General features: G+C 44.9%; 2 protein-coding genes across 6 annotated transcripts in view; one reads left to right on the forward strand and one right to left on the reverse strand.

The window, feature by feature from the left end:
• The window catches only part of INTS11 (integrator complex subunit 11), a 72,109-nt gene extending 56,724 nt beyond the window's left edge, over positions 1 to 15,385 (reverse strand). Inside the window, exons 1-4 of the mRNA XM_068240601.1 lie at positions 15,299 to 15,385; positions 6,486 to 6,564; positions 537 to 634; positions 18 to 91 (exon numbers count right to left, since the gene is read on the reverse strand). Of these exons, the coding sequence (XP_068096702.1) occupies positions 18 to 91; positions 537 to 634; positions 6,486 to 6,513 (200 nt within the window). The 5' untranslated portion in view covers positions 6,514 to 6,564; positions 15,299 to 15,385. The remainder of the gene's footprint in view (positions 1 to 17; positions 92 to 536; positions 635 to 6,485; positions 6,565 to 15,298) is intronic.
• Positions 15,386 to 15,540: 155 nt separating this feature from the next.
• Positions 15,541 to 24,649, forward strand: part of CPTP (ceramide-1-phosphate transfer protein) — a 25,474-nt gene continuing 16,365 nt past the window's right edge. The window contains exons 1-2 of one of the 5 annotated variants that reach the window (XM_068240610.1): positions 15,547 to 15,584; positions 17,157 to 17,217. Coding sequence is in view for 1 of the 5 variants with exons in the window: in XM_068240607.1 (XP_068096708.1) it covers positions 17,240 to 17,256 (17 nt within the window). In the remaining 4 variants the exon portion in view is untranslated. The other 4 variants (XM_068240607.1, XM_068240611.1, XM_068240608.1 and 1 more) reach the window with 4 other exon arrangements.

The raw sequence follows: 24,649 nt of genomic DNA on the forward strand, positions 1-24,649 counted from the left end.
GTGACAGTTTCAGTTACCTAATGATAACACAATCCAGGAACTCTGTCAGACGGCCACTTTGTGTGATGTAAGAAAAGTCTGGAAAGCGCCGCTGTTGACCAAAGAAAAACATCATAATAGTGTTACTTTGATGGAGAGGTGAAGATGGTTGTTAATTGGGAAAAAAAAAAAAAACAATCAAGCTACTTGTGATAATTTTTGTTTATCATTAGAAGCAAATAGAGGGGTGATATTGCTGCGCGCAGACAGCGCATGGCAATATTAAAGTTGCTACCAGCAGCAGAATACAGAGAGTTACACTATTAGTGCGGCCCGCGGTATATGAGTAATGCGAGCATTGTTATGTTAATAGCTAATAGCATAGCTCGCTGTAACCTGCTGGCGGTAGTTATAATATTGGCATGTGCTTTCTGCGCACAGCAATAAATATTACAGCAGCTCTGTTCAAACTCAAGATCTCATAATCTGTACATATGTAGCATCTGTCAAAGAGATACCTGTGACACAAATCAGACATATCCCATGTAGTGACTTACATCATCATTGTAACCCATGTGCATTCCACAATCCAGCATGACATGCTTGCCACCTATAGACACCAGAATACAGCTGCGTCCAACATCCTGACCCGCACCTGCCAGACACAGAAAGGTTAGCAACATACATCAGCATATGAGGTTAGCCAAGGTAACAAGAAGCTGAATAGCTGTCTATTTTCATCAGGTTTAAAGCATAACTATACTTTTAAACCCTTATTCGCAAAGTTTTCTGTTACATAAATAAGGAGACATGCAAATACTGCTTGGAAATAGCTGCAGCCCAGAGCAGTCTCGTCAGTCACCCCTGCCCACAATTGTCTTAGGCCCCCTGCTGCCACATATTCCCATGCATGATTCTGTCAAAAGCAATATAATTATGTCTATAGATACAGAAACATAGTAATAACTACAGTCTGGCACCATATGCTATAAAAACACAAAACTCAGCTCTTTATTGCCTATGTAGTTATCCTACTAGCTTTTGGCCCAAAGTAATGGCATCTATGTAAAAATACCAATTCCACACGGAGTTAGCGGTGGTACGTATCCCCACACGGAGTAAGCGGTGGTACGTATCCCCACACGGAGTAAGCGGTGGTACGTATCCCCACACGGAGTAAGCGGTGGTACGTATCCCCACACTGAGTAAGCGGTGGTACGTATCCCCACACGGAGTAAGCGGTGGTACGTATCCCCACACTGAGTAAGCGGTGGTACGTATCCCCACACTGAGTAAGCGGTGGTACGTATCCCCACACGGAGTAAGCGGTGGTACGTATCCCCACACGGAGTAAGCGGTGGTACGTATCCCCACACGGAGTAAGCGGTGGTACGTATCCCCACACGGAGTTAGCGGTGGTACGTATCCCCACACGGAGTTAGCGGTGGTACGTATCCCCACACGGAGTAAGCGGTGGTACGTATCCCCACACGGAGTAAGCGGTGGTACGTATCCCCACACGGAGTAAGCGGTGGTACGTATCCCCACACGGAGTAAGCGGTGGTACGTATCCCCACACTGAGTAAGCGGTGGTACGTATCCCCACACTGAGTAAGCGGTGGTACGTATCCCCACACTGAGTAAGCGGTGGTACGTATCCCCACACGGAGTAAGCGGTGGTACGTATTCCCACACGGAGTAAGCGGTGGTACGTATCCCCACACGGAGTAAGCGGTGGTACGTATCCCCACACGGAGTAAGCGGTGGTACGTATCCCCACACGGAGTAAGCGGTGGTACGTATCCCCACACGGAGTAAGCGGTGGTACGTATCCCCACACGGAGTAAGCGGTGGTACGTATCCCCACACGGAGTTAGCGGTGGTACGTATCCCCACACGGAGTTAGCGGTGGTACGTATCCCCACACGGAGTAAGCGGTGGTACGTATCCCCACACGGAGTAAGCGGTGGTACGTATCCCCACACGGAGTAAGCGGTGGTACGTATCCCCACACGGAGTAAGCGGTGGTACGTATCCCCACACTGAGTAAGCGGTGGTACGTATCCCCACACTGAGTAAGCGGTGGTACGTATCCCCACACTGAGTAAGCGGTGGTACGTATCCCCACACGGAGTAAGCGGTGGTACGTATTCCCACACGGAGTAAGCGGTGGTACGTATCCCCACACGGAGTAAGCGGTGGTACGTATCCCCACACGGAGTAAGCGGTGGTACGTATCCCCACACGGAGTAAGCGGTGGTACGTATCCCCACACGGAGTAAGCGGTGGTACGTATCCCCACACGGAGTAAGCGGTGGTACGTATCCACACACGGAGTAAGCGGTGGTACGTATCCACACACGGAGTTAGCGGTGGTACGTATCCACACACGGAGTTAACGGTGGTACGTATCCACACACGGAGTTAGCGGTGGTACGTATCCACACACGGAGTTAGCGGTGGTACGTATCCACACACGGAGTTAGCGGTGGTACGTATCCACACACGGAGTTAGCGGTGGTACGTATCCACACACGGAGTTAGCGGTGGTACGTATCCACACACGGAGTTAGCGGTGGTACGTATCCACACACGGAGTTAGCGGTGGTACGTATCCACACGGAGTTAGCGGTGGTACGTATCCACACGGAGGTAGTGGTGGTACGTATCCACACGGAGTTAGTGGTGGTACGTAGAGGTGATATCTCATAGAGAAGCATGATTGTTTTACCAGGTAATCAACTTGTACTTCTTTGATTGGCTGGTCATGATTATGTCTTTTTTTTTCCTGTGTAGAATAATGACGATCAGCCATACAAGGAAGTACAAATCAATCTTCTGAAAAAAATCAATCATCTGTTTAAAATTCTCTAAGGAGAACTAACCATTCCCTGTAGTGTAGCAGCACCAATTAGTATTTCTAAATTATGACCTGGGCAGAAACTTCAAGTCTAGATGAAGCTGGCCATTTCAGGGAAACTATTTTAATACGGCTAATCAATGTTGGCAGCTGTCACTGTCAGTTGCCCAGATAACCTTCCTTGATTGTCTCAAATTAGAGAAAAGTAGCCCAAAAATACAAAAATTCTAAAAAAGGGGATAGGCTCAATATCTCCACCCATATAAAGAATAGTTGTTTTCTGTAACTTAGAAACTTGTGAGCATAACACTCTCTCCCGTCACACTGTTACATACTACACTACTGCCTCACAGTTGAGTCTCCCTTCCTGTTTCTGAGTTTGCTGGGCCACATCCACATGTGGTTATTCTCTGTCTGCTCACTAAACAGAAGGGTCTTTCCTCCTCTTTGCACATGAAAGTAAAATTTAAAGGTGCGTACGCACACAAAAGTTGGCAGTAATAGCCTAGACTGCCAACCTCTGCTGAGAATCTATCATGTGTTCTGTGGCTCGATGTATTGCTAAAAGCTCCGGCATGCCGGATTGTCTAGGCTAAGCACATGGTTTTGTGCGTTACCCCACACGCCAGGAGGCAGTCAGTCATGTGCTGCACTGACATCTCTCCTCCCGCCTCCGCAGCAACAGAACACACTGACATGTCTGCACAGCACTCAGCCTCAAACTGATGCCCAAGGGATCCGGTCCTAAAAGCTCCATTACTTTACTGCCAAGTCAGTTATTTTCTACAGTTCTGTCAGATGAAAATGGGAGCCCTTTGTTTATTTTTTAACTCGTTTGTATATCAGTATTTATTTTTGCTACCCAAGTACCATAGTCCCAAATGACATAACTCTCCTGGTCTTAAAGGACCACTGTCACGAACATTTTAAATTGTAAAATATATGTAAACATATACAGATAAGAAGTGTTTCTTCCAGAGTAAAATGAGCCATAAATTACTTTTCTCCTATGTTGCTGTCACTTACAGTAGGTAGTAGAAATCTGACAGAACTGAAAGATTTTGGACAAGCCCATCACCTCTTGGGGGATTCTCAGGGTTTTCTTTATTTTCAAAAGCACTTAGCGAATGGCAGTTGCTCCGTCAAACTGCCAAAAAAGTGTGCAGCGAGCAGGGAGGCCGGCCAGCATCTTTTTATACATCTTTTTCAAGGAAAAATATAAAGAATAAAGGCCATGTTGAAAATCCCCTAGGGAGAGATGGACTGGTTCAAAACCTGTCAGTAATGTCAGATTTCTGCTACCTACTGTAAGTGACAGCAACATAGGAGAGGAGTAATGTATGGCTCATTTTACTCAGGAAGAAACATGCTTCTTATTTGTATATGTTTACATGTATTTTAAATTTTAAAATTTTTGTGACATGGTCCTTTAAACTCAGTATTGGTGTGGCAAATCTACTATAGCAGACAAAATGACAGTAATTTCCCTTTAAAAGGACAGATTTGCTTCAAATAAAAGAACATGAACAGGAGTGACCCTGCAAAGGGTGAACAGAGGAAACAAGGACTGTCCAGGAGAAGAGGCTACATGTAACCTTCAGTGAGTAGCCTGAGGATTATTGCACATTACCTACTGCAATAGGATTAGGATTCTAGCAGAGACATTGCTTTACTGAAACATGTCCTAAACTACAATTAAATTAAAGGGACTCCGAGCAGTGCAGAAACTATGGAAAGATGGATATCATTTTAAAGCTCTCTTTCTCCTCTTTCTGACGACACCTAAATCGTCGCCTTACGCCTTTTAGTTTTCGAGATTTTCGCAATTGAAATTGCCGCGGCCGCGATTTCAATCGCGAAAATAAAGAAAACTAAAAGGCGTAGGGCGACGATTTAGGGGTCGTCAGAAAGAGGAGAAAGAGAGCTTTAAAATGATATCCATCTTTCCATAGCTACATTGTATTACACAGGGCGACTTTTTCTGCTGAATGGAGCTGCTGACTTTGAGAAAAAGTCGCCCTGTGTAATACAATGTAACTATGGAAAGATGGATATCATTTTAAAGCTCTCTTTCTCCTCTTTCTGACGACCCCTAAATCGTCACCCTACGCCTTTTAGTTTTCTTTATTTTCGCGATTGAAATCACGGCAGCGGCAATTTCAATCGCGAAAATCGCGAAAACTAAAAGGCGTAGGGCGGCGGTTTATATATCATTGGAAAGAGGAGAAAGAGAGCTTTAAAATGATATGCATCTTTCCATAGTTTCCGCACTGCTCAGAGTCCCTTTAAGCGAAGCTGTCTTGCAGTTCAAGAATTTTTAGTCATAGCAAAGCATGAACAGATACACAGATAAATAGATTAGATCGGTAAATTAACACATCAAGCCATAGAACCGCCTTCTAAAAACTGCTTTTACAGACTCTACAATCATAAAAATATTTGAGCAATGTGAGGGATGGATGGGTAAAGAGCAAGGGAAGATTTTCACAGTCTTATAATACAATGAACACAAATCAAGCTGGGTGAAGATGGGGATGGGACAAGCTTTTAGCAGTGGTTTGCATGTAAGCAGGCAATGTGGCTGCTCTGTATCAGCTAAAAGGGGAAAGCTCATTAAGAAATTATTCTTGGTCCAGTCTAGACCACCAGGAAGCTACCTTTGATGTAAAGCCCTAGATCACCAGGGAAACTATAAAGTGGGGTGGGGGATTTCGGTGGGGGGGGGGGGGTGGAAGCACCACTAAACACCAAGAAACTGTATAGAGAAGGGTGGATGACTAAATACCAGGGAACTGTATAGGGGAGGAAGGAGGACCCCTAGACACCAGGGGATTGTATAAGGGGGCGGGGGCCACTAGACCCCAGAGAGGACTGTACCATTAGACACCAGGAAACTTTATAATGGAGGGAGTTGGCAACTAGACATTGAGATTGACCCGTGAATTAAGTTCAATTTCATACCACTTTGTATTTAAAGAGTAACTGTCAGGCTGCAAAAGCTAATTTAAACCTCTATTCTCCTGTGTTAAACAGTTTAGAAGGAAGCCAAAAAGGCAATACTGAAGTTAAAAATCTCTCTTAGTTTTGATGTGTGCTTATCAGCAAGGATGTTAGACCCAAGCTCTTAAGAAGCCGAGAGCCGCATACCATACAGCAAAGCATTCTGGGGCCCTCCCCTCGGCTGCTAGTGATAAGTTACAGGGCTCGTGTTACAAAAGCAGCAGCCCACAACACTGAAAAATCTCCGGGCAGAGTACACTGCAGGAGCCCACTATTGTTCCTAGCCACATGGCTAATTAATATTCACTGCACAGTAGTGTTTTCCATTACCGATCTTTTGTGTGAGTGGAATCATCAGGAAGCAGGCAGGACTTGATGACACATTTGGCTTCATAGGAGACAGACAAACATGGAACCTGCCATGAGCTGTCAGGAGCATCATTCTCTGCAAATACTATATAAAGATTCTGTGAAATCCAAACGTGGACAGTGAAATGCATATGTAATGTAAGTACAGCCAATCTTTAGCTACTGATATATGTGTTTATTTTCTCTGAGACCCTATACCTAACAGCTCCACTTTAAGCTAAACATAGGTTAAGTGTATTTTTAAATTGAAATATTGATAATTAAAGGAGTCTCTTACCTAAGGGAGTGACCTTAATTTCATGCATCTTGAAGTTTATGTACACAATTCAGATATAAAGACCAAAATATCTCAGAATCTGTTATAAAAAAAGAGAAACAGTGCATTGGTTGTGAGCAACATGCAGATAAAGGTGATAAGTCATGTGATCTTATGCACATTGTTACAAGAATTGGTCTTAGGTGTGGAATCTATCTCAGGCCCAGTGCACACCAAAACCGGTAGCAGATCCTCAAAACGCTAGAGGTTTTTGGAGCAGAGTTCAGAGTGATTCTAGGCATGTTTAGAGAGGTTTTCCAAACATGCCTAGCGGTTTTTGGAGCGTTTTTGTGTAGCAGATTACAAATATTGTTACAGTAAATGCTGTTACTGAACAGCTTCTGTAGCAAAAACTCCTGGAAAACCGCTCTGATCTAGCGAAAACCTGATCTGATGTAGCGTTTTCCAGAGCGGTTTGAGCTTTTCCTATACTTTACATTGAGGCAGAAACGCTTCTGCAAAACGCAAAAGTGCTGCAGGACCCACGTTGCGGTTTTCTAAAAACCTCAAACCGCTGGTGTGCACCATCCCATTGAGATACATTAGCCAAGCGTTTTCACAGGCGGAAGCGGTTTGGAAAACGCTACAAAAACCGCTTGGTGTGCACCAGGCCTCATAGAGCAGCAGGCAAAGGAGTGACAGAGAAGACCCAGACTCAGACCTTTTGTTCCTAAAACACCTCCAAGCTCGAGCCTGACTGACAAGACATACAGTTATTTGGAGCACTCAAGTTATTGGCAAAACCTGGGGTGGATTCTTTTACAATCGTCTGTCATTTGGTGAGAAATGTTTGTAGCCTTCAGCTGGGTCATATCTGACCATGGTGAAGGCCCTGAAGGGGTTGTTGAAACGATAGTAAAGTACTTGTGCCTGCATCCATGTGTATGCACTTGCAAAGAACTTCTGAAGGTGACTCTAGGCCTTTTTCTACGTATTAAGAATTGCTTCGGCTTCATAGCTGTGAGTAAAAAGAAACAAATCTACCTACATTTTGAGCAACTATTACCGTAGTGCGATTACCGTATGTGGCTCGCTGCCTAAAGACGACAGATACTAACAAATCCAAGCTGGGCTTGTTGGATTACTGTTTTTCAGCTCAAGAGAACACTAATAAATCATGCCTTTTGTGTTATTTTCTGGTACAACCCATGTATTACCTGTCAGTACAGCAGCCTTCAATGCTGCTGTCAGTTACTAACCACAAGGATGTAACAGGGTGCTGGCATGGCTGTAGCTCTCATGTATGGGTTAGGAAGCTCCACAGCCTCACCGCTGGTGTAAAGAGGCACAATTTACAAGCTCTGTACACTGAGGGATTGGAAGCAGCTGAGCCAGTGTTCTAGTAGGGCACGCAAAGCCTGGTACACACTTTCAATTACGATTGGCCAATCACTGACCAATTTTACCACCTCCATATAGTATGAGAGTCAACAGATATTGAATATTATGAGCAGATTGTGTAGGTAAAGACTCATACATAGAGGTGGTAGAATTGGTCAGTGATTGGCCAATCATAATTGGAAGTGTGCACCAAGCTTATGGGTACATACACACATCCAATTTTGATTGCCAATGTTTGGCCAATTTTATCACTTCCGTGTAGTATGAAAGCCAGCAGGTTTTGAACACTATGAACAGACTGTAAGTACGCTCTCATACTACATGGAGGAGGTAAAACTAGCCAGTAATTGGACAATCAAATGTGCTTTTTTTTTAGCCCACCCTGCATCACCAGTGCAGATGATCAATGAGATGCAAATAATTCTGTAACTTGTATGCATCTTGGAAATGGTCCAGAATTGACATCAAGTGCATTAGACTGGCCCAATTCCAAGTTGCGTACAATGTGCATGACATCTGCATGCAAGACAGAATATTTGCATTTTACTGAAAACCTTTAATAGTCAGGTGATCGAGACAAGGTGTCAATCTTCTATTTATAGAAAAATCTACAACATGTAGCAGATCCAACTAACCTGACCAGTCAGAAGATCTCCTCACCAGATCTCAGGGCTGGCTGACTGTCTACTGCAATCACTAAATGGATTCAAGCTATTCCCATGCAGACACTCATGTTCTGCAGTCAAAGATATCATCCATAACCAGTTGGGTTGGCAGTGTGCCAGCCATACTCCTTCAGCTGACACGCACATCCTAACCTGAGGAGAGGAAGGAAACGCAAGAGGTCTTCTTGTTGCTAGTGGGAACAGAGACAATCAGCCAAAATATACCACAGTAGCTCACTGCTGGTCATCAAGTTCACACTGGCAAAGAAGTCTCAGGTACCTTTTGGCTAAGAGATTTACCGATGATTGCTTTTCCCATCAAATGACAGAACAGAACTTAGGGCAAGTACATCACAGTCCTTACTGGTCAGGGAAAATAGGTGGGCCAAAGAGGTAGTACAGCCTGGTTATGAAGGGGAGATGGCACAGAAATCTCAATGGAAGCCTTTTCAAACATGGGAATTTAAATCTGTTGCAGGGACTATCATTACTAAAAGCGGTACTAGTCAGAACTGTTATCATAGAGTTTCTGTAGCAGGGCCATCACTTCAGTGTTTTATAACAAAAGCTAATACACTGTACCTTAGGGTACTGTTACATGTATAATGCACTTACTCCATAAGGACTTGGAAAATCATTAAACTCATGATTGCACTTTAATGTGGCTTAGTAATGCAGATGACAGTGAACTGAGATTAATCAGGTTAATAAGATGCATGTGACATCAGAGAGGAATTCACATTTCATTTTGTTGCTATTACGTGACCTGTCACTGTGGTAGTACTGGAAGAACAGGCTGGAGAACACAGAGGATAGACAACAGCTGAGAAGTGCCACTCCCAGCATTCTAGAATCTAACATTAATGCTGTGACTTGAATCAATCTCCGCCTTTTATGACTTTTAGAGATACGGTTTCTCATAGTACTACCATGTAAGATCATTACAACTGATTTTGGAGTGGTGAGTGAGCACTTCCCTTCCTCTGCCAGTCACACTGTGGACACAAATCTCCCAGTGACTCTCAATCATTTTTACCAGAGGACGAGCATACACAACATATCACCCTAGGGGTCTGGTTATGACTGATCCAGCCTGCTGGTTTCAATATCAGATCCCCCCCATCACCCATTTTTTTTTTACAATCGTAAGTGACATTTCAACCAATTCATTTCATTTGGTACTGCATGTGGAAGGGTTAAGACATCGGTCTGGGTTTATCATTATCGTTGTCCCTGTTCGGTGAAATTTCTTTTACTCTTTGAGATTGCTGTATATAGAAAGTGAATTAATATAAGCAAATCTAAAGTTAAAAAATAAATTCAAAAAAATCATAAATCATCCACTCCTCTGCTGCTTGCCAGGACTTACACCAGCTATTGCGCAGGCATGGGCTGTACTTTGCACCAGCTATTGCGCAGGCATGGGCTGTACTTTGCACCAGCGCAGTGCAGCAGAGCTCGTATATGGAGAGAAGCATGGTCATAAGCAATATTCAACATTAATATTGAATATTTTTAAAGGGTCCCAACAGAGTGACATAAGAAGATCAGGGAAGTCTATGGACTATCCAGCGCTGGCTCCTCCAAAAGGCCGCTTGTCGGTGCACGCAGGCGCAGTAGCGGCTTCCCCCTCGGGCTCTGGCAGAAACAGCCGAGCCCAGTCAGACCCACTCTACTGCATAGGTGCAGATGCCTGCGCAGTAGAGTGGACTCGATTGAGCATGGCTGTTGCCACCGGAGCCTGGAAAGGAGAAAGCCATTAGTGCACCCTAGCGCCGATGGGTGTTGCTATTGTTTTGGTTGCTCTGGGGGTGCCAGCCCTGGATCGCCTGTGCTGAGGAGGACAGGGGAAGCCTCATCAGGATCCAGAGGATTACCGCTCCCGAGGTAAGTATCTGATTTGACAAAGTTAAAGGTTTACTTTAATTATATCTACTCCAATAAGCGCTAGTGATTTGAAAAAAAGCTCTTGCTAATGCAATGCTATAAGGGATTTTTTATAAAATCACATCGCTCAAGTGGGATCACACCCATAGCATTACATTAGCAAGAGCTTTTAAAATCACAAAGCGCTCAGAAAAGCGCTCCTAGTGGGTTCCTGGCCCACATGCAGCTAGTACTGTAGATCCTAGTGGACTGACGGAAGATCCAGGAAGCCTCTGAACTATCCAGAGGCTTCCTACTACTGTTTTAAGTATCCATTTTATGTTTTTTACTTTAATATGAGGAATTTTTTTTAAAGCACATCTTAACTTCCCCTCAGGAATGTGGAGTCAGAGTTGAATTCGAATTCACGTGGGTTATTTCCCTCCAGTGTAATTACTGTGGGCAGAAACAGATCTCTGTACAGGGGTTATCAGATTCAGAAATAATTAAGAGATGATTAGTCAAGCTAATGTAAATGTATGAATAACTAAGGGCTGGGACCCACTGGCGTGTTTTTGGCAGCGTTTTGTGATGCCTCAATCAACAGGCTGCATCCAAATCGCTATGGAGAACACAAAATGCAACAATATGTGTGCTGCATTCTTTTCAGAAATGGGTGCCAATGTAAACCTGCCCTAAGGGTCCTTTCACACTGAGTCCATTGCATTGGCCTCTATTCACAATGAGTTACCGCATGCGGTAACAAAAAGTCGGAAAATTTCTGACTATACTAAAGCATGACTATTTTAACATTCACAATGTTTTCTGGCAGGAATTACCGTTTGTGGAAAAATTGCAGAAAAAAAAAAAAAAAAAAAAGATAAAAGTACGATAACATGTTGGTAAAAATGTGTTATTGTAGAGGTAAATTCTGCAAAAAAAATGAAAAGAAAGTGCGTTGTTTCATCCTTAACTTAATTACTGTCTTTTTAATCACCATTTAGCGCCATTTTTCACTTCACACCCAGTTACATGTAGTCTACAGTTTTTTGAGCGGTTTGCTGGATTTTGGAATTTTTCCACAAAAAAAGATATTTTACACACTTATTCTGCACTTTTAAAGAGACACAGAAGCGAGAATAAATCTCGCTTCAGTGCTTATATTCAGCAGGGGCATGTGTGCCCCTGCTAAAACGCCGCAATCCTGCGGCTAAACGGGGGTCCCTTACCCCCCAAACCCCCCCCCCCCCCCCTGCAAAATCTTCGACCAACTTGGTTGTAGATTTTGCTGCTGTTGAGGCAGGGCTAATGGCTGCAGTCCTGCCTCTCAGCGCCGTCTATCAGCGGCGCATCACCGCCTCTCCCCCGCCCCTCTCAGCGAAGGAAGACTGAGAGGGGCGGGGGAGAGGCGGAGATACGCGCTGACAGACGCGCGTGAGGCAGGGCTGCAGCCATTAGCCCTGCCTCAATCAGGAAATGATCCCCGGGACTTCTCAAGGGGATTTGGGGGGTAAGGGACCCCCGTTTAGCCGCGGGATAGCGGCGTTTTAGCAGGGGCACACATGCCCCTGCTATAAGAGCTGAAGCGAGATTTATTCTCGCTTCAGACTCTCTTTAGCAACAGTTTAACAATGTTTTTTTTTTAAGTATTACCGCACTTTTTTTTTACCAACCTTTACTCTAACTTGGAAAAATTTTTGTGAGTGTTGAAAAACAAACAAACCCCTAATTACCACTGTCGGTAATTTCTCATTACCGCACATGTATTGTGAATGGGGGCCATTGTGTTGCAACGTACAATGTAAGATCAAACACGATGCAATGATATTTCCATGGTGCTTTTATATAGAGTGCAGTAGGTTCCGACGGAGTAATGCACAGCATGCTGTGCATATACCAGGCAACATGTGCATTTACATTGGCGGTGAAGCGCACTTTCATTATATTATATTTGTCACTATCCAGTCACACTGCATGGCTAAGGCATGGTGCACCTTTTCAGCACCACTGTGATAGTATCACAACGTATTGTGCACAAAGGACCCTAAACCTTCAAATCCGTCTAATTCATTACAAACATCCAGTTCTGGCAAGGGCTGTGCAGTTGGTCTAAAAATTGGCGCTAATCTACTTTAGGAGACCGAGCAGGAAACCTCACAGGGAACAGTTCTCCAATCACAGCACCCTCTTACAGCACAAAGTGTCATGATTGGCCTAATAGTGTGGGCGTAGTTTACTACAACCTTTTGGAAACCTAGCAGTTCGAGAGGGCGCTGTCCACTCAATCACATTAGCTGAATTTCCCTATAAGGTTTCTTGATGGGTTCCCTAAACTATGGAACTCATTTCCAGTCAGTGCTAGAGGCTTCTTCTCTGGAAAACTTAAAAGGATATGTGACATGACGAGATAGACATGTATGTACAGTGCCTAGCACACAAATAACTATGCTGTGTTCCTTTTTTTCTTTCTCTGTCTGAAACAGTTAAACATCAGGTATGTAAGTCGCAGTTCCTGTCTGAGTCAGGACTGAGTCAGACTACAGTGTGACCCTCACTGATAAGAAATAAAGGGAGCGGGGACACCAAGAGCCCAATAGTGTGATATTGTATAGATGATAATTAATAATGAGTAATATAACAATTTAATACTCACAAACCAGGGTTACCATTAGGCAACCACTGTGAAGGCAGGTGGGGAGATTAACCTGACCCCACTCAGGATTAAAAGTCACTCTCTGTAGATGGGAAGAAGTTGGGTACAACCCCCCACCGAGGGTGGACTTAGCAATATGTAGAAGCTTTCAAGAGGCGCCAATAGAATAAAAATCACTTAAACGAGCTTAAAACCGATGGGGCAGTGGTGGGCCTATCCCATCCATGCAAACAAAGCAAACAAAGGAAGGACTGTGGCATCAACAGTCAAACAACAAGTTATTTATACTCCACAGTAAAAATAGGCAACGCGTTTCACAGGCTCAATCCCGCTTCATCAGGCCGATCAAAAAGGAGGATAAAGCTTATCAGCATCAAAACCACACTGAGGCGCTCAGTGTGGTTTTGATGCTGATAAGCTGTATGCTCCTTTTTGATTGGCCTGATGAAGCGGGATTGAGCCCGTGAAACGCGTTGCCTATTTTTACTGTGGAGTATAAATAAATTGTTGTTTGACTGTTGATGCCACAGTCCTTCCTTTGTTTGCATGGATGGGATAGGCCCACCACTGCCCCATCGGTTTTAAGCTTGTTTAAGTGATTTTTATTCTATTGGCGCCTCTGGAAAACTCACTGATAAGAAATTACAACTATAAAACACTTTCCTAGCAGAAAATGTCTTCTGACAGCAGGAACAAGATAGAAAAAGGCCAATAGTTCATAGATTTTAGCTCTGGCATACTTTAATGAATGTGTCATTGAGCAAAAACAATAAAACAGTAAAAACTTAAAAAGTAGATTTAAATACAAAATAAAACTGTGGAATATCTTAAAAAGCCATTTTTAGGAGAAGGAGGATACATACAATAGTTTATTTCATTAGTTTATTTTTACCTCGGGTGTCTCTTAAAGAAAACCTGTACTGAGAAAAACGGCCCCTGGGGGGTACTCAACTCGGGTGGGGGATGCCTCCGAATCCTATCGAGGCTTCCCCCGTCCTCCTGCATCCCACGGTGGTCCCCTGTGCCCCTCCGAACGTCGGCGATGTAAATATTTACCTTCCCGGCTCCAGCGCACGCGCAGTAGCGGCGCTGCATTCCGAGGTAGGCAGAAATACCCGATCTCAGTCGGGTCCGTTCTACTGCGCAGGCGCAAGTCTCCAGTGCCTGCGCAGTAGAACGGACCCGACTTAGATCGGGTATTTCCATCTACTTCGGAGCCGAAAGCCGGAACAGCGCCCCCGCTGGAGCCTGGAAAGGTAAATGTTGAACAGGCTGACGGATTTGTCGGGCCGGCTTTGAATGGCTGCAGCAAGACCCCCGTGGGACAGGGGAGGACGGGAAAAGCCTCATTAGGATCCTGAGGCTTCCCCCTCCTGAGGTGAGTACCCCCCAGGGGAAGTTTTCCTAGTTACAGTGTCTCTTTAAGAAAAGGCTATAAACCCACTTCTTTTCCCGAGCCTGAGAACTCTAATGAGTTATATGGAGGCTGCCATATTTATTTCCTTTTAAAAATTACCAGTTGCCTGGCTATCCTACTGATACTCTGCATCTAACACTTTTAGCCATAGACCCTGAACAAGCATGCAGCATATCAGGTGTTTCTGACAATGTGAGATCTGGTAAGATTCTCTGCATGCTTGTTTCTGGTGTTATTCAGACACTGATGCAGCCAAATAGACCAGCAGGGCTGGTATTGGAAATAAACATGGCAGCCTCCATATCCTTCTCACTACAGTTGTACTTTAGGACTGCATAACAGGGTCACAGTGCTTTGAGTCCCCAAGGAGAAAACTATATAAAAATATTATTATTATTATAAAACAATAGTGCCCAAAAAATCATACAACTCCAACTCCTCAGTATATGAAACCACCGACTCCTGGTACCCAAAAAATGCTCACTCCACAGCCCTGATTCAGACCGAGGGGAAGCCACACTCATTGTAGAACAAAGAAAACTACCACTAATTGCATTTCATATTTGCAGTGCAGTGTTTTTTTCTTGCATACTTTAGCTACTAAATAGTCTGTGGCGATATGAAGAATAGATTTTTTGCTAATAAATTCTTTATTTAAAAAGATTCTAGATGTGTTTCATGAAGTGAATGAATTAACTTTTAATCATGGTTAATAAATGTATTATTTAATTAATCCGAGAAAAGAGCCTCTCTTGGGACCCAGGACTGAGGGTGTCCCTGCACGGGGACAGCACATGACACCCGCACTGAGGGAAGCCAATTCTTTTCTTACCTCTCCATCATCCGCAGCATATCACTGGGCAGCGCCATGACACATAAATACGTCACTAGCTCAGAGCCAGCACGTAGCCATAAGGGCAGCCAATTAGAATAGTGTATCCGCTGAGGGGGTGTGGCTATGCGGAGAACAAGCCTTGCTTTTCCCTACTTCCTCCACACATGAGTGATAAGCCTCTGGTGATTGGGCGGTGTGCGCTGTGATGCCGGGTGTAGGGCGGGGCGGTGGTAGTAGGATAGACACAGATGTCTGATAGAGCTGCAGGCAGGTGAGGGCACAGGTGAGTTGCTGCTGGGAAAGGTGAGTGTGTGACATGTCAGGGGGAGGCTGCAGCTGTACAGAAAGCCAAACATGTCCTGCTGGGGAGCTCTGGGCTGCCTGTAGTGCTACTGTTGGGGTAGGTCAGGGAATGCTGTTCACTTATGTCTGGTGTACTAGAGTGTTACAGAGTCCAGGTTGTATTATTGCGATCTAGGGGAAGCAGAACTCGCCTGGCCTAACCATGAACTTTGAATGGAACTAATCAGATTTGGGAAAGTGATGAATAATTACTCAGAGGTTGATATATCAGCTGTCTGATAATTGTTGTCCTTGTGGTTATTAGCTCCATGCTAAACTCTGGTGCACAATGTATTTGCTGAGAAGAAAAGCAGGTCCAGCACCAGTCTCAATGCTTCAGTGAAATTTTTAATCCAACAGGTACAGTGATTACAGGCACATGGAGGTACAAAAGGACGGCCTGACAGCCGTTTCGCAGGTCCCCCTGCTTCGTCAGAGGCCAAAAGTGGGGTGTACATACATAGCTCCATATAAATAGCCCCCATATTGCATAGGAATTAACTCACCCCCATCTCGCCAGGCGCCAGCCAGCAGCAATGCGGAAGCCGCCCCTTCCGGGTACTCCCAACTGCCGCTGTAGCCAATCACAGAAGAAATTGCATTAGCCAATCACGGCAGAGAGCCCTCTGCCGCGTATGGCCACGCGTCCGTGACACCGCATGTCGAGAGGGGAGGAGTAGAGGAGTGACTCATCTGGCTGCCTTAGCAACCAGAACACGCCGGGCGCACTTCCAATAACGGCGTATAGCAGATGGTTACTTGCCATCCCGCTCTCTAGTGAGTCACGCCTCTTCCCATATTAAACATAAAAGGGTCCATGACGACAGGGGGGTATATATTTTGTCTTGCATACATATATTGGTAAACAAGATCGAGACCGTTAAACACGCCCCTTCTATTACGTCAGGTGGCTGTGATGGAGCTAGCTTTCGCTCCATCACAGCCAGATTCGGTAGCTTTATCAGGACGTCCAACGTGTCAGCCAAGTAGGAGGGAATTTGGATCAAGAATGGTCTCAAAAGATATTCCAAATATTTGGACAGGGGTTCCGTAAGGGACCCTCTGGCAGACACAATTGGACGCCCCGGAGGCTCCTCCAAATTCTTATGGATTTTTGGCAGAAAGTACCAAACCGGTTTTTTAGGGTAAGGTGGTAAAAGATCCTCTCCTAATTTCTTAGGCAGCCACCCCAGTTCCACTCCCCTCCGTAACAGAGTTTGTAGTAAACTTTTATAGTGGTAACTAGGGTCTTTGGAGAGTTTCTCATAAAATTTATCAGGGCCTTCTAGCTGTCGAAGGGCTTCCTTTACATAGTAAATTCTTGACATAACCACCAAATTTCCACCTTTGTCAGCCTTCTTTATTATTAATTTGGAGTTATCCTTTAACCAATTTAAAGCTGCAAATTCCTCAGAGGTAATGTTCAAGTTCACATTGGGGTAGACCAAATTTTTTATATATTGGTTTTATATAAATGTTTTTAATTTGTTTTTCTTATTTGTTTGGCTTCTAGGGTGTTACAGAAAGCTCCTTGTAAATTGGACATATCTCTGCAATGTGACAATATGGGAGTGGTAAGCGGATGCAACCACTAAAATGCTACATGAACTATTGTGAGCATTGTTTGTTGTCATAGAAACATGAGTGTGTGCATTTAAATAAAGTTATTTAAACAGGAGGGGTATGTGGGACTGATGACCAATTGGAGAGCGAAAGCTAGCTCCATCACAGCCACCTGACGTAATAGAAGGGGCGTGTTTAACGGTCTCGATCTTGTTTACCAATATATGTATGCAAGACAAAATATATACCCCCCTGTCGTCATGGACCCTTTTATGTTTAATATGGGAAGAGGCGTGACTCACTAGAGAGCGGGATGGCAAGTAACCATCTGCTATACGCCGTTATTGGAAGTGCGCCCGGCGTGTTCTGGTTGCTAAGGCAGCCAGATGAGTCACTCCTCTACTCCTCCCCTCTCGACATGCGGTGTCACGGACGCGTGGCCATACGCGGCAGAGGGCTCTCTGCCGTGATTGGCTAATGCAATTTCTTCTGTGATTGGCTACAGCGGCAGTTGGGAGTACCCGGAAGGGGCGGCTTCCGCATTGCTGCTGGCTGGCGCCTGGCGAGATGGGGGTGAGTTAATTCCTATGCAATATGGGGGCTATTTATATGGAGCTATGTATGTACACCCCACTTTTGGCCTCTGACGAAGCAGGGGGACCTGCGAAACGGCTGTCAGGCCGTCCTTTTGTACCTCCATGTGCCTGTAATCACTGTACCTGTTGGATTAAAAATTTCACTGAAGCATTGAGACTGGTGCTGGACCTGCTTTTCTTCTCAGCAAATACATTGTGAACTCTTCACCAGGTAAAGAGCACAGTCTGCTTGGTATTTAATTCCGACTGCCTATTCCAGCCCTTTCGAGTGCCAGTCACCTTTAGTCTTTATCTACTAAACTCTGGTGCAGTTGGTGCTCATTAGAGATGGGAAGTTCGGATCTTTTCAATGATCATCTCGGATCATTTTACAAGGGAAGCATTCGGGGGTGAAATGACTAGTGGGACAGGAGAAGGGGAGAGGGGTGGACACACAGAGGAGGGGAGAAGATGGACAGAGGCAGGGAGTGGACAGAGAAGGGAGGAGGGAAGCAGAGAGCAGAAATGTTTGCACACAATAGCCACATGCTGCAATCATTATGCTTTACATATATTTCACCTATATGTTCATCTGTGTACTTTGAATGGAAACGTCGCACAGTGAAAGAAAGCATTCCCCCAAAGCATTCCCAGAAGTGAAGTGCAGCTGTTTAGTGCCGAGTGCAGGAGGATCATATTGCACAGCAATCACAGTGCCTGCAAAGTTACTGAGCTGTGCTGAGCTGAGCCAAAAGCTTCCAATGTGTTCACTGTGCACAACTACGGAACAGGCAGCATATAATGAGCAGCACATTGCAGCCAGTATGTGTGCTCTACACATATCTGGCAGTGGCACCCATGTCCCCTCTACCTGTCTCCCTGCAAGGCTGGCTCCCCTGAGTCCCCTCCAACAGAGCGATCCATCTCTGCTCTGCTTCCAGGAGCCCGCGTGTCGCTCCTGGCCCCGCCCCTTTTGCGATCCAAATCACTCATTTTGATGATTCGGATGATTCAACTCACAAAATAGATTCAGATCAAAGATCCGAATCGTTCATGATCCGGACAACACTAGTGCTCATTGCAGAGCAAGATCAAATTAAGTTTTATACAAACTATATTAAACTCGGGAAAGGCAGTTACTTAAGGTTGCCTATGCTGAGTATCTACTGTGTGTATGGCAGACCCCGACCATCTCCCCGATATGATGTTGAGATAATCTCTGAACGCAGGCTGACTCCATTGTTATGCGATATATGTCCGTCTGCTGCCCACGACAGATACAGAATGTGTTGCTAGCCTACTGGCTACGGACATGTCTGTACAGCCTTATCCACAAACTGTTGCTTGAGCGATCCTGTCCTGATCTCGGTTGGGTGACCATAATTTACCCAAACATAGCTCGCTATAGTTATGAACACAAATTTTGCATAGTGTCTAGTATAATATACTTTGCATGCAAACCATATTGGAAGCTAAAGTACCTCCTAGTTTAATAAATGTTAGCACTTATCTTGGATGCAGGGCATGCATTTTTCAGTCTGGCAGAGGCGGTGTATGCCTGTGCGATTAACCATTCAATTGCAGCATGTGTTTAGGGATGCGCAGCCTCCCCCCCCCCCCCCTTCCTTAAAGGGGCACTATGGCAAAAAAAATTGTAAAATGTAAAATATGTGCAAACATATACAAATAAGAAGTACATTTTTTCCAGAGTAAAATGAGCCATAAATTACTTTTCTCCTATGCTGCTGTCACTTACAGTAGGTAGTAGAAATCTGACAGAAGCGACAGGTTTTGGACTAGTTCATCTCTTCATAGGGGATTCTCAGGGATTTATTTATTTTCAAAAAGCACTTAGTGAATGGCAGTTGCTCTGTCCAACTGGCAAACAACTGTGTAGCGTGCAGGGAAGCTGGCCAGAATCATTGTTTAAAACCTTTTTAGGGAATATCTTAATATAGAATAAAAGGCTTGCTGAGAATCCCCTATAAAGTGATGGACTAATCCAAAACCTGTCACTTCAGTCAGATTTCTGCTACCTACTGTAAGTGACAGCAACATAGGAGAAAAGTAATTTATGGCTCACTTTACTCTGGAAAAAATGTACTTCTTATTTGTATATGTTTGCACATATTTTAAATTTTACAATTTTTCGCCATAGTGCCCCTTTAATTTTGTGGCTATGTGACTGTTAGGTTGGCTGCTCCCAGCCCCCCTCCTGAGTTTCCTGTTTGCAGAAGTAGTAGCAGATTTGCATATGATTTGCATCTGAATTGAATGCGAAGTGTGTAGAAAGTCTATATAAGTGCTACACACTGAGCTGGTGGTCATTTCAGATGCAGCCTTAGTGGTATGCGCTGGCGTTCTTCTCGCTGTTCTGCTGTTGTAGCCCATCCGCCTCAAGGTTGTGCGTGTTGTGGCTTCACAAATGCTTTGCTGCATACCTCGGTTGTAATGCGTGGTTATTTCAGTCAACGTTGCTCTTTTATCAGCTTGAATCAGTCGGCCCATTCTCCTTTGACCTCTAGCATCAACAAGGCAATTTCGCCCACAGGACTGCCGCATACTGGATGTTTTTCCCTTTTTACACCATTCTTTGTAAACCCTAGAAATGGTTGTGCGTGAAAATTCCAGTAACTGAGCAGATTGTGAAATACTTAGACCGGCCCGTCTGGCACCAACAACCATGCCACGCTCAAAATTGCTTAAAGAGAATCTGTACTCTAAAATTCTTACAATAAAAAGCATACCATTCTATTCATTATGTTCTCCTGGGCCCCTCTTTTCTGTTTCTGCCACTCCCTGCTGCAATCCTGGCTTTTAATTGCCAGTTTTAGGCAGTGTTTACAAACAAAAAACATGGCTGCTAACCAGCATGTGATAGGCTGAGAGAAGCTCAGCCTGTGAATCATACAGAGCCTGCAGGGGGTATGGAGAGGGTGTGTAACTTCTACCTATCACAGCAGAGCAGCACATTCCTGCCTGAGCCGACAGAGCTGACAAAGGAAAGATTAGATTATATAACAGAGATAATACAGCCACGGTGCAACTAGAAAAGGCTGCAGTAAGACAGACCACATTAGAACAGGTATAGGAACTTATAGGATAGAATATATAGGCTAAAAATTTTGTTACAGAGTCTCTTTAAATCACCTTTCTCCCATCGTCCTCCAGTACGGCTGCTGCTGAGACATTTGGATGTCTCCTCCCCACCTGGAAACACCTGAAATATTTTAAATTGATTAATTGCCTGTGAGCCCATAAAGGAACTCCACCCTCCTTACATCATCAGTTTTTTTGTTTGTTTCCCATTCACCCACTGGATTCACCTGGATAGGTCAGGTTTTATTATGTTGTGAATGGTATGGGTTTTTGCCTGGGGCGCCCATATCTTACATAGAGTAGTTTTATCTACTGTCTAGATGTTGGCTGGGGCTGGTAACTGTTGTTTCAGCCTGGTAGGAGAGTTTTGGGGGATGTCCTACCTATCTCCTATGTCTCAGGCCGGGATGGTCTGATCAGCCGACGTTTCCGCCCTGATTCCGGCGTCTCCACTGTGAGGAGGGAAGTAGCGGTGGCGAAGTCTCGCGGGATGAGATGTCGGGCTGGCCGCATCACTTCCGCTAGCGGCTGATTGGTGGCAGACGAGACTTCTGGGCGGCGTCTTGCACCAGGAAGTGCGACTGGGTAAAGGCGCACTTCCCCTAGCCACGAGGAGACGCCGCTCACGCTGCAATGGAGCAGACGCAGCCCTCCGACAATGCAGCCGATGAGACCCCAGTGGGAGACCCAAGCAAAACGGGTAACAGCCCAAGGGTATGTTAAGAACATATATAACCTCTACCAACCCCGTTTATGTAGAGCTTGTTATTGAGGAAGATTGTTTTTCTGTTGTTTTTTCTTGCAGAAAGCCAAACAGAGAATTAAATGCCGGGTTTGCAATGCAAGGCTGCAGGAGGGGGCAACCAAAAATATATGTAGGGATTGTTATGCAGAATCAAAACAGCCTGCTAGTCAGGCTGCAGAGACTTCACAAACTACTCAGGCTTTATTAGAGTTAATGAAATCTGTAAAGGATGAAATTTCAAATACATTCACTGCATTTAGATCAGCCCTGGCAGTAGAGGCAAAACAACCTCCAGTGTTCTCCCCAGGCTCTTTTAGCCGGGTGCTCCACCCGGCTAGATTTGGTGACCACCCGGCTGTCATCGGCTCACCTCCTCACCTCCTCCTATGCTGTAAGCACTGTTGCCAGGCATTTTCAACTTGCCCCACCCGGCTACTTTTTCATGCCACCCGGCTAATATTTCATGCCACCCGGCTGGAAAAAAATTCTGGGGAGAACACTGACCTCAGATACAGGGTGTCGGGTCAACTGCCTCATCCTCCCATACGGCGGATTCAGACAATCATTCTATTTTTATAACGCAGAACGTGCCTCAGAGTTCTCCTCAGGCTTCAGTATCACAGGTCCCGTCAGGTCAGCAGGCACAGGGTCCCCTTGCTCTACCGGGGGGGGCTCAATTTTTCCTCAGAAAATTCTGAGGAGGAAGGTGAAGCAGTTGAGTTAGATTCTGACGGTTCCCAAAAATCTAAGGTGGTAAAACCGTCACGATATTTGTTCTCTGCTGAAGATACAGAGGAAGTTTTAAAGGCGGTGTATGAGTCAGAACAAATTAAGACTGACAGTCCGATTGTTTCTGTTCGGGACAATATTTATAGGGGATTGGGTGCCCAACCTACAAAAGTTTTCCCTATACATGACTCAATAAAAGAGCTTATAAAATCTCAGTGGAAGGACCCGGAAAAACGTTTGTTTGTTCCCAGGTCCTTTAAAAGACGTTTTCCCTTTAAAGAGGATGAGGAAACGCCTTGGATTAAATGTCCCAAGTTAGATGCAGCATTGGCCCAGTACTCAAAAAATTCCGATTTATCCTTTGAGGATGCTGGGGCCCTAAAAGATCCCATGGACAGGAAAGCAGAGGTCTTACTTAAGCGCGCATGGGATGCAGTGGCATTTTCATTTAGACCCGCAATTGCATCAATTTGTCTGGCCAGGAACCTGGTTAGATGGATTGAAGGATTACAGAGTCACTTAGTGGCAGGCACCCCTCATGAAAAGATTTTAGAGTCATTACCGGTTATTTCCAAATCTATGGCTTTTTTGGCTGATGCAGCATCTGAAAGCCTAAGATCCTCGGCTAAGGCCGCAGCCCTAGTCAATTCCTCTAGGCGGGCAGTTTGGCTAAATGCCTGGGAGGGAGATTCAGCATCAAAACACAATTTATGTGCAATGGAGTTTCAGGGGCAGTTATTGTTTGGTAAAGATCTGGATTCAGTATTGGAAAGATCATCCGACAAAGGAAAGAGGTTTCCCGATAAAAGGAAAAAGGTTCTTAAAAGACCTTTTCCAACCAGAAGGAATCCTTCAAGGGGGGAATCCTCTAACAGGGGTTCCTTTCAGTCCAGAAGATGGTCCTATAACTCAGGAAGGGGTAGGGGCTCCTTTTTATTTAACAAGCCCCAACCCGCTCCCTCAAAACCCGGAAAGTGACTATCGGGGGGTTGGGGGGAGACTAAGTTTTTTTTTCCCGGCCTGGGAAAAAAATCACAGACAGTCCTTACATTCGGGACATAATTCGTTCCGGATACAGGATCGAATTCAGTTCCTTTCCTCCTCCCAGCCGACTGTTGACGGAAGTACCGAGGGACCCGTTAAGGGCGCAAGCACTAAGGGAGTCGGTAATTTCGCTATTACAGAAAAATGTAATCAAAAGAGTACCTCTACAAGATCATTTTCGGGGGTTTTATTCGAGGGTTTTTCTAATCCAAAAGCCATCCGGAAAGTTCCGCATGATACTAAATCTAAAGCCCTTGAACCCTTACATTGTGGAGAAGAGGTTTCGCATGGAAAGCATTGCCTCCGTCAGAAATACGATTTGGCCGGGAGCATTTCTGGCGACGTTAGACCTGGAGGATGCGTATCTCCACGTTCCTATTCATCCGGCGTATCAGAAATTTCTAAGGTTCGCAGTCCGGTTCGGAGAGTCAGTATGCCACTACCAATATCGGGCCCTTCCGTTTGGGATCTCGTCCGCCCCGAGAATTTTTACAAAGATAGTGGCGGAGGTAATGTCTTTCCTCCACCTCCACAATGTAAGGGTTCTACCGTATTTAGACGATTTTCTCTTTCTGGCAGGTTCAGAAGAAGCCTTAAAGAAGGATCTAGATTTTTCAATCAAAACTTTATCGGAATTGGGTTGGATTATAAGCAGGGAAAAATCCCAGCTAAATCCAACCAGGAGACAAATCTTTCTAGGATTACTTTGGGACACAGAGTCGCAAAGGGTTTATTTACCAGAGGACAAAATAGGAAAGATAATTCAAAAAGTTCAGACATTCACAGGAGGTACCAGAGTGTCGCTAAGGGACACCATGTCTCTCCTGGGGCTAATGTCTGCAACATTTCCGGCGGTGGAATGGGCTCAAGCCCATTCACGGACGGTTCAGGAATGGTTTCTGTCAATTTGGGACAAAAAGCAAGCTTCCTTAGACAAATTTGCAGTTCCCCCAGACCATGTCCAGGAGTCTCTGCAGTGGTGGAGTTATCCACAGCACTTGTCTCAAGGGAGACAATGGCTCCAGAAATCCCCAGCAAAGCTTTACACGGATGCCAGCATTTGGGGGTGGGGGGCCCATTATTTAAGTTACCAGGTGCAAGGAGCCTGGGATCAGGAGATGATGAACAGATCATCCAACTACAGAGAATTGATGGCAGTAAATCTGGGATTACGTCATCTCCAGGCCCAAGTAGTGGGGAAGGAGGTCCTTGTATATTCAGACAACAGTGTCACGGTATCCTACCTCAGGA

The sequence above is a fragment of the Hyperolius riggenbachi genome, chromosome 6 (assembly GCF_040937935.1).
Source record: "Hyperolius riggenbachi isolate aHypRig1 chromosome 6, aHypRig1.pri, whole genome shotgun sequence".
Taxonomy (NCBI): Eukaryota; Metazoa; Chordata; class Amphibia; order Anura; family Hyperoliidae; genus Hyperolius; species Hyperolius riggenbachi.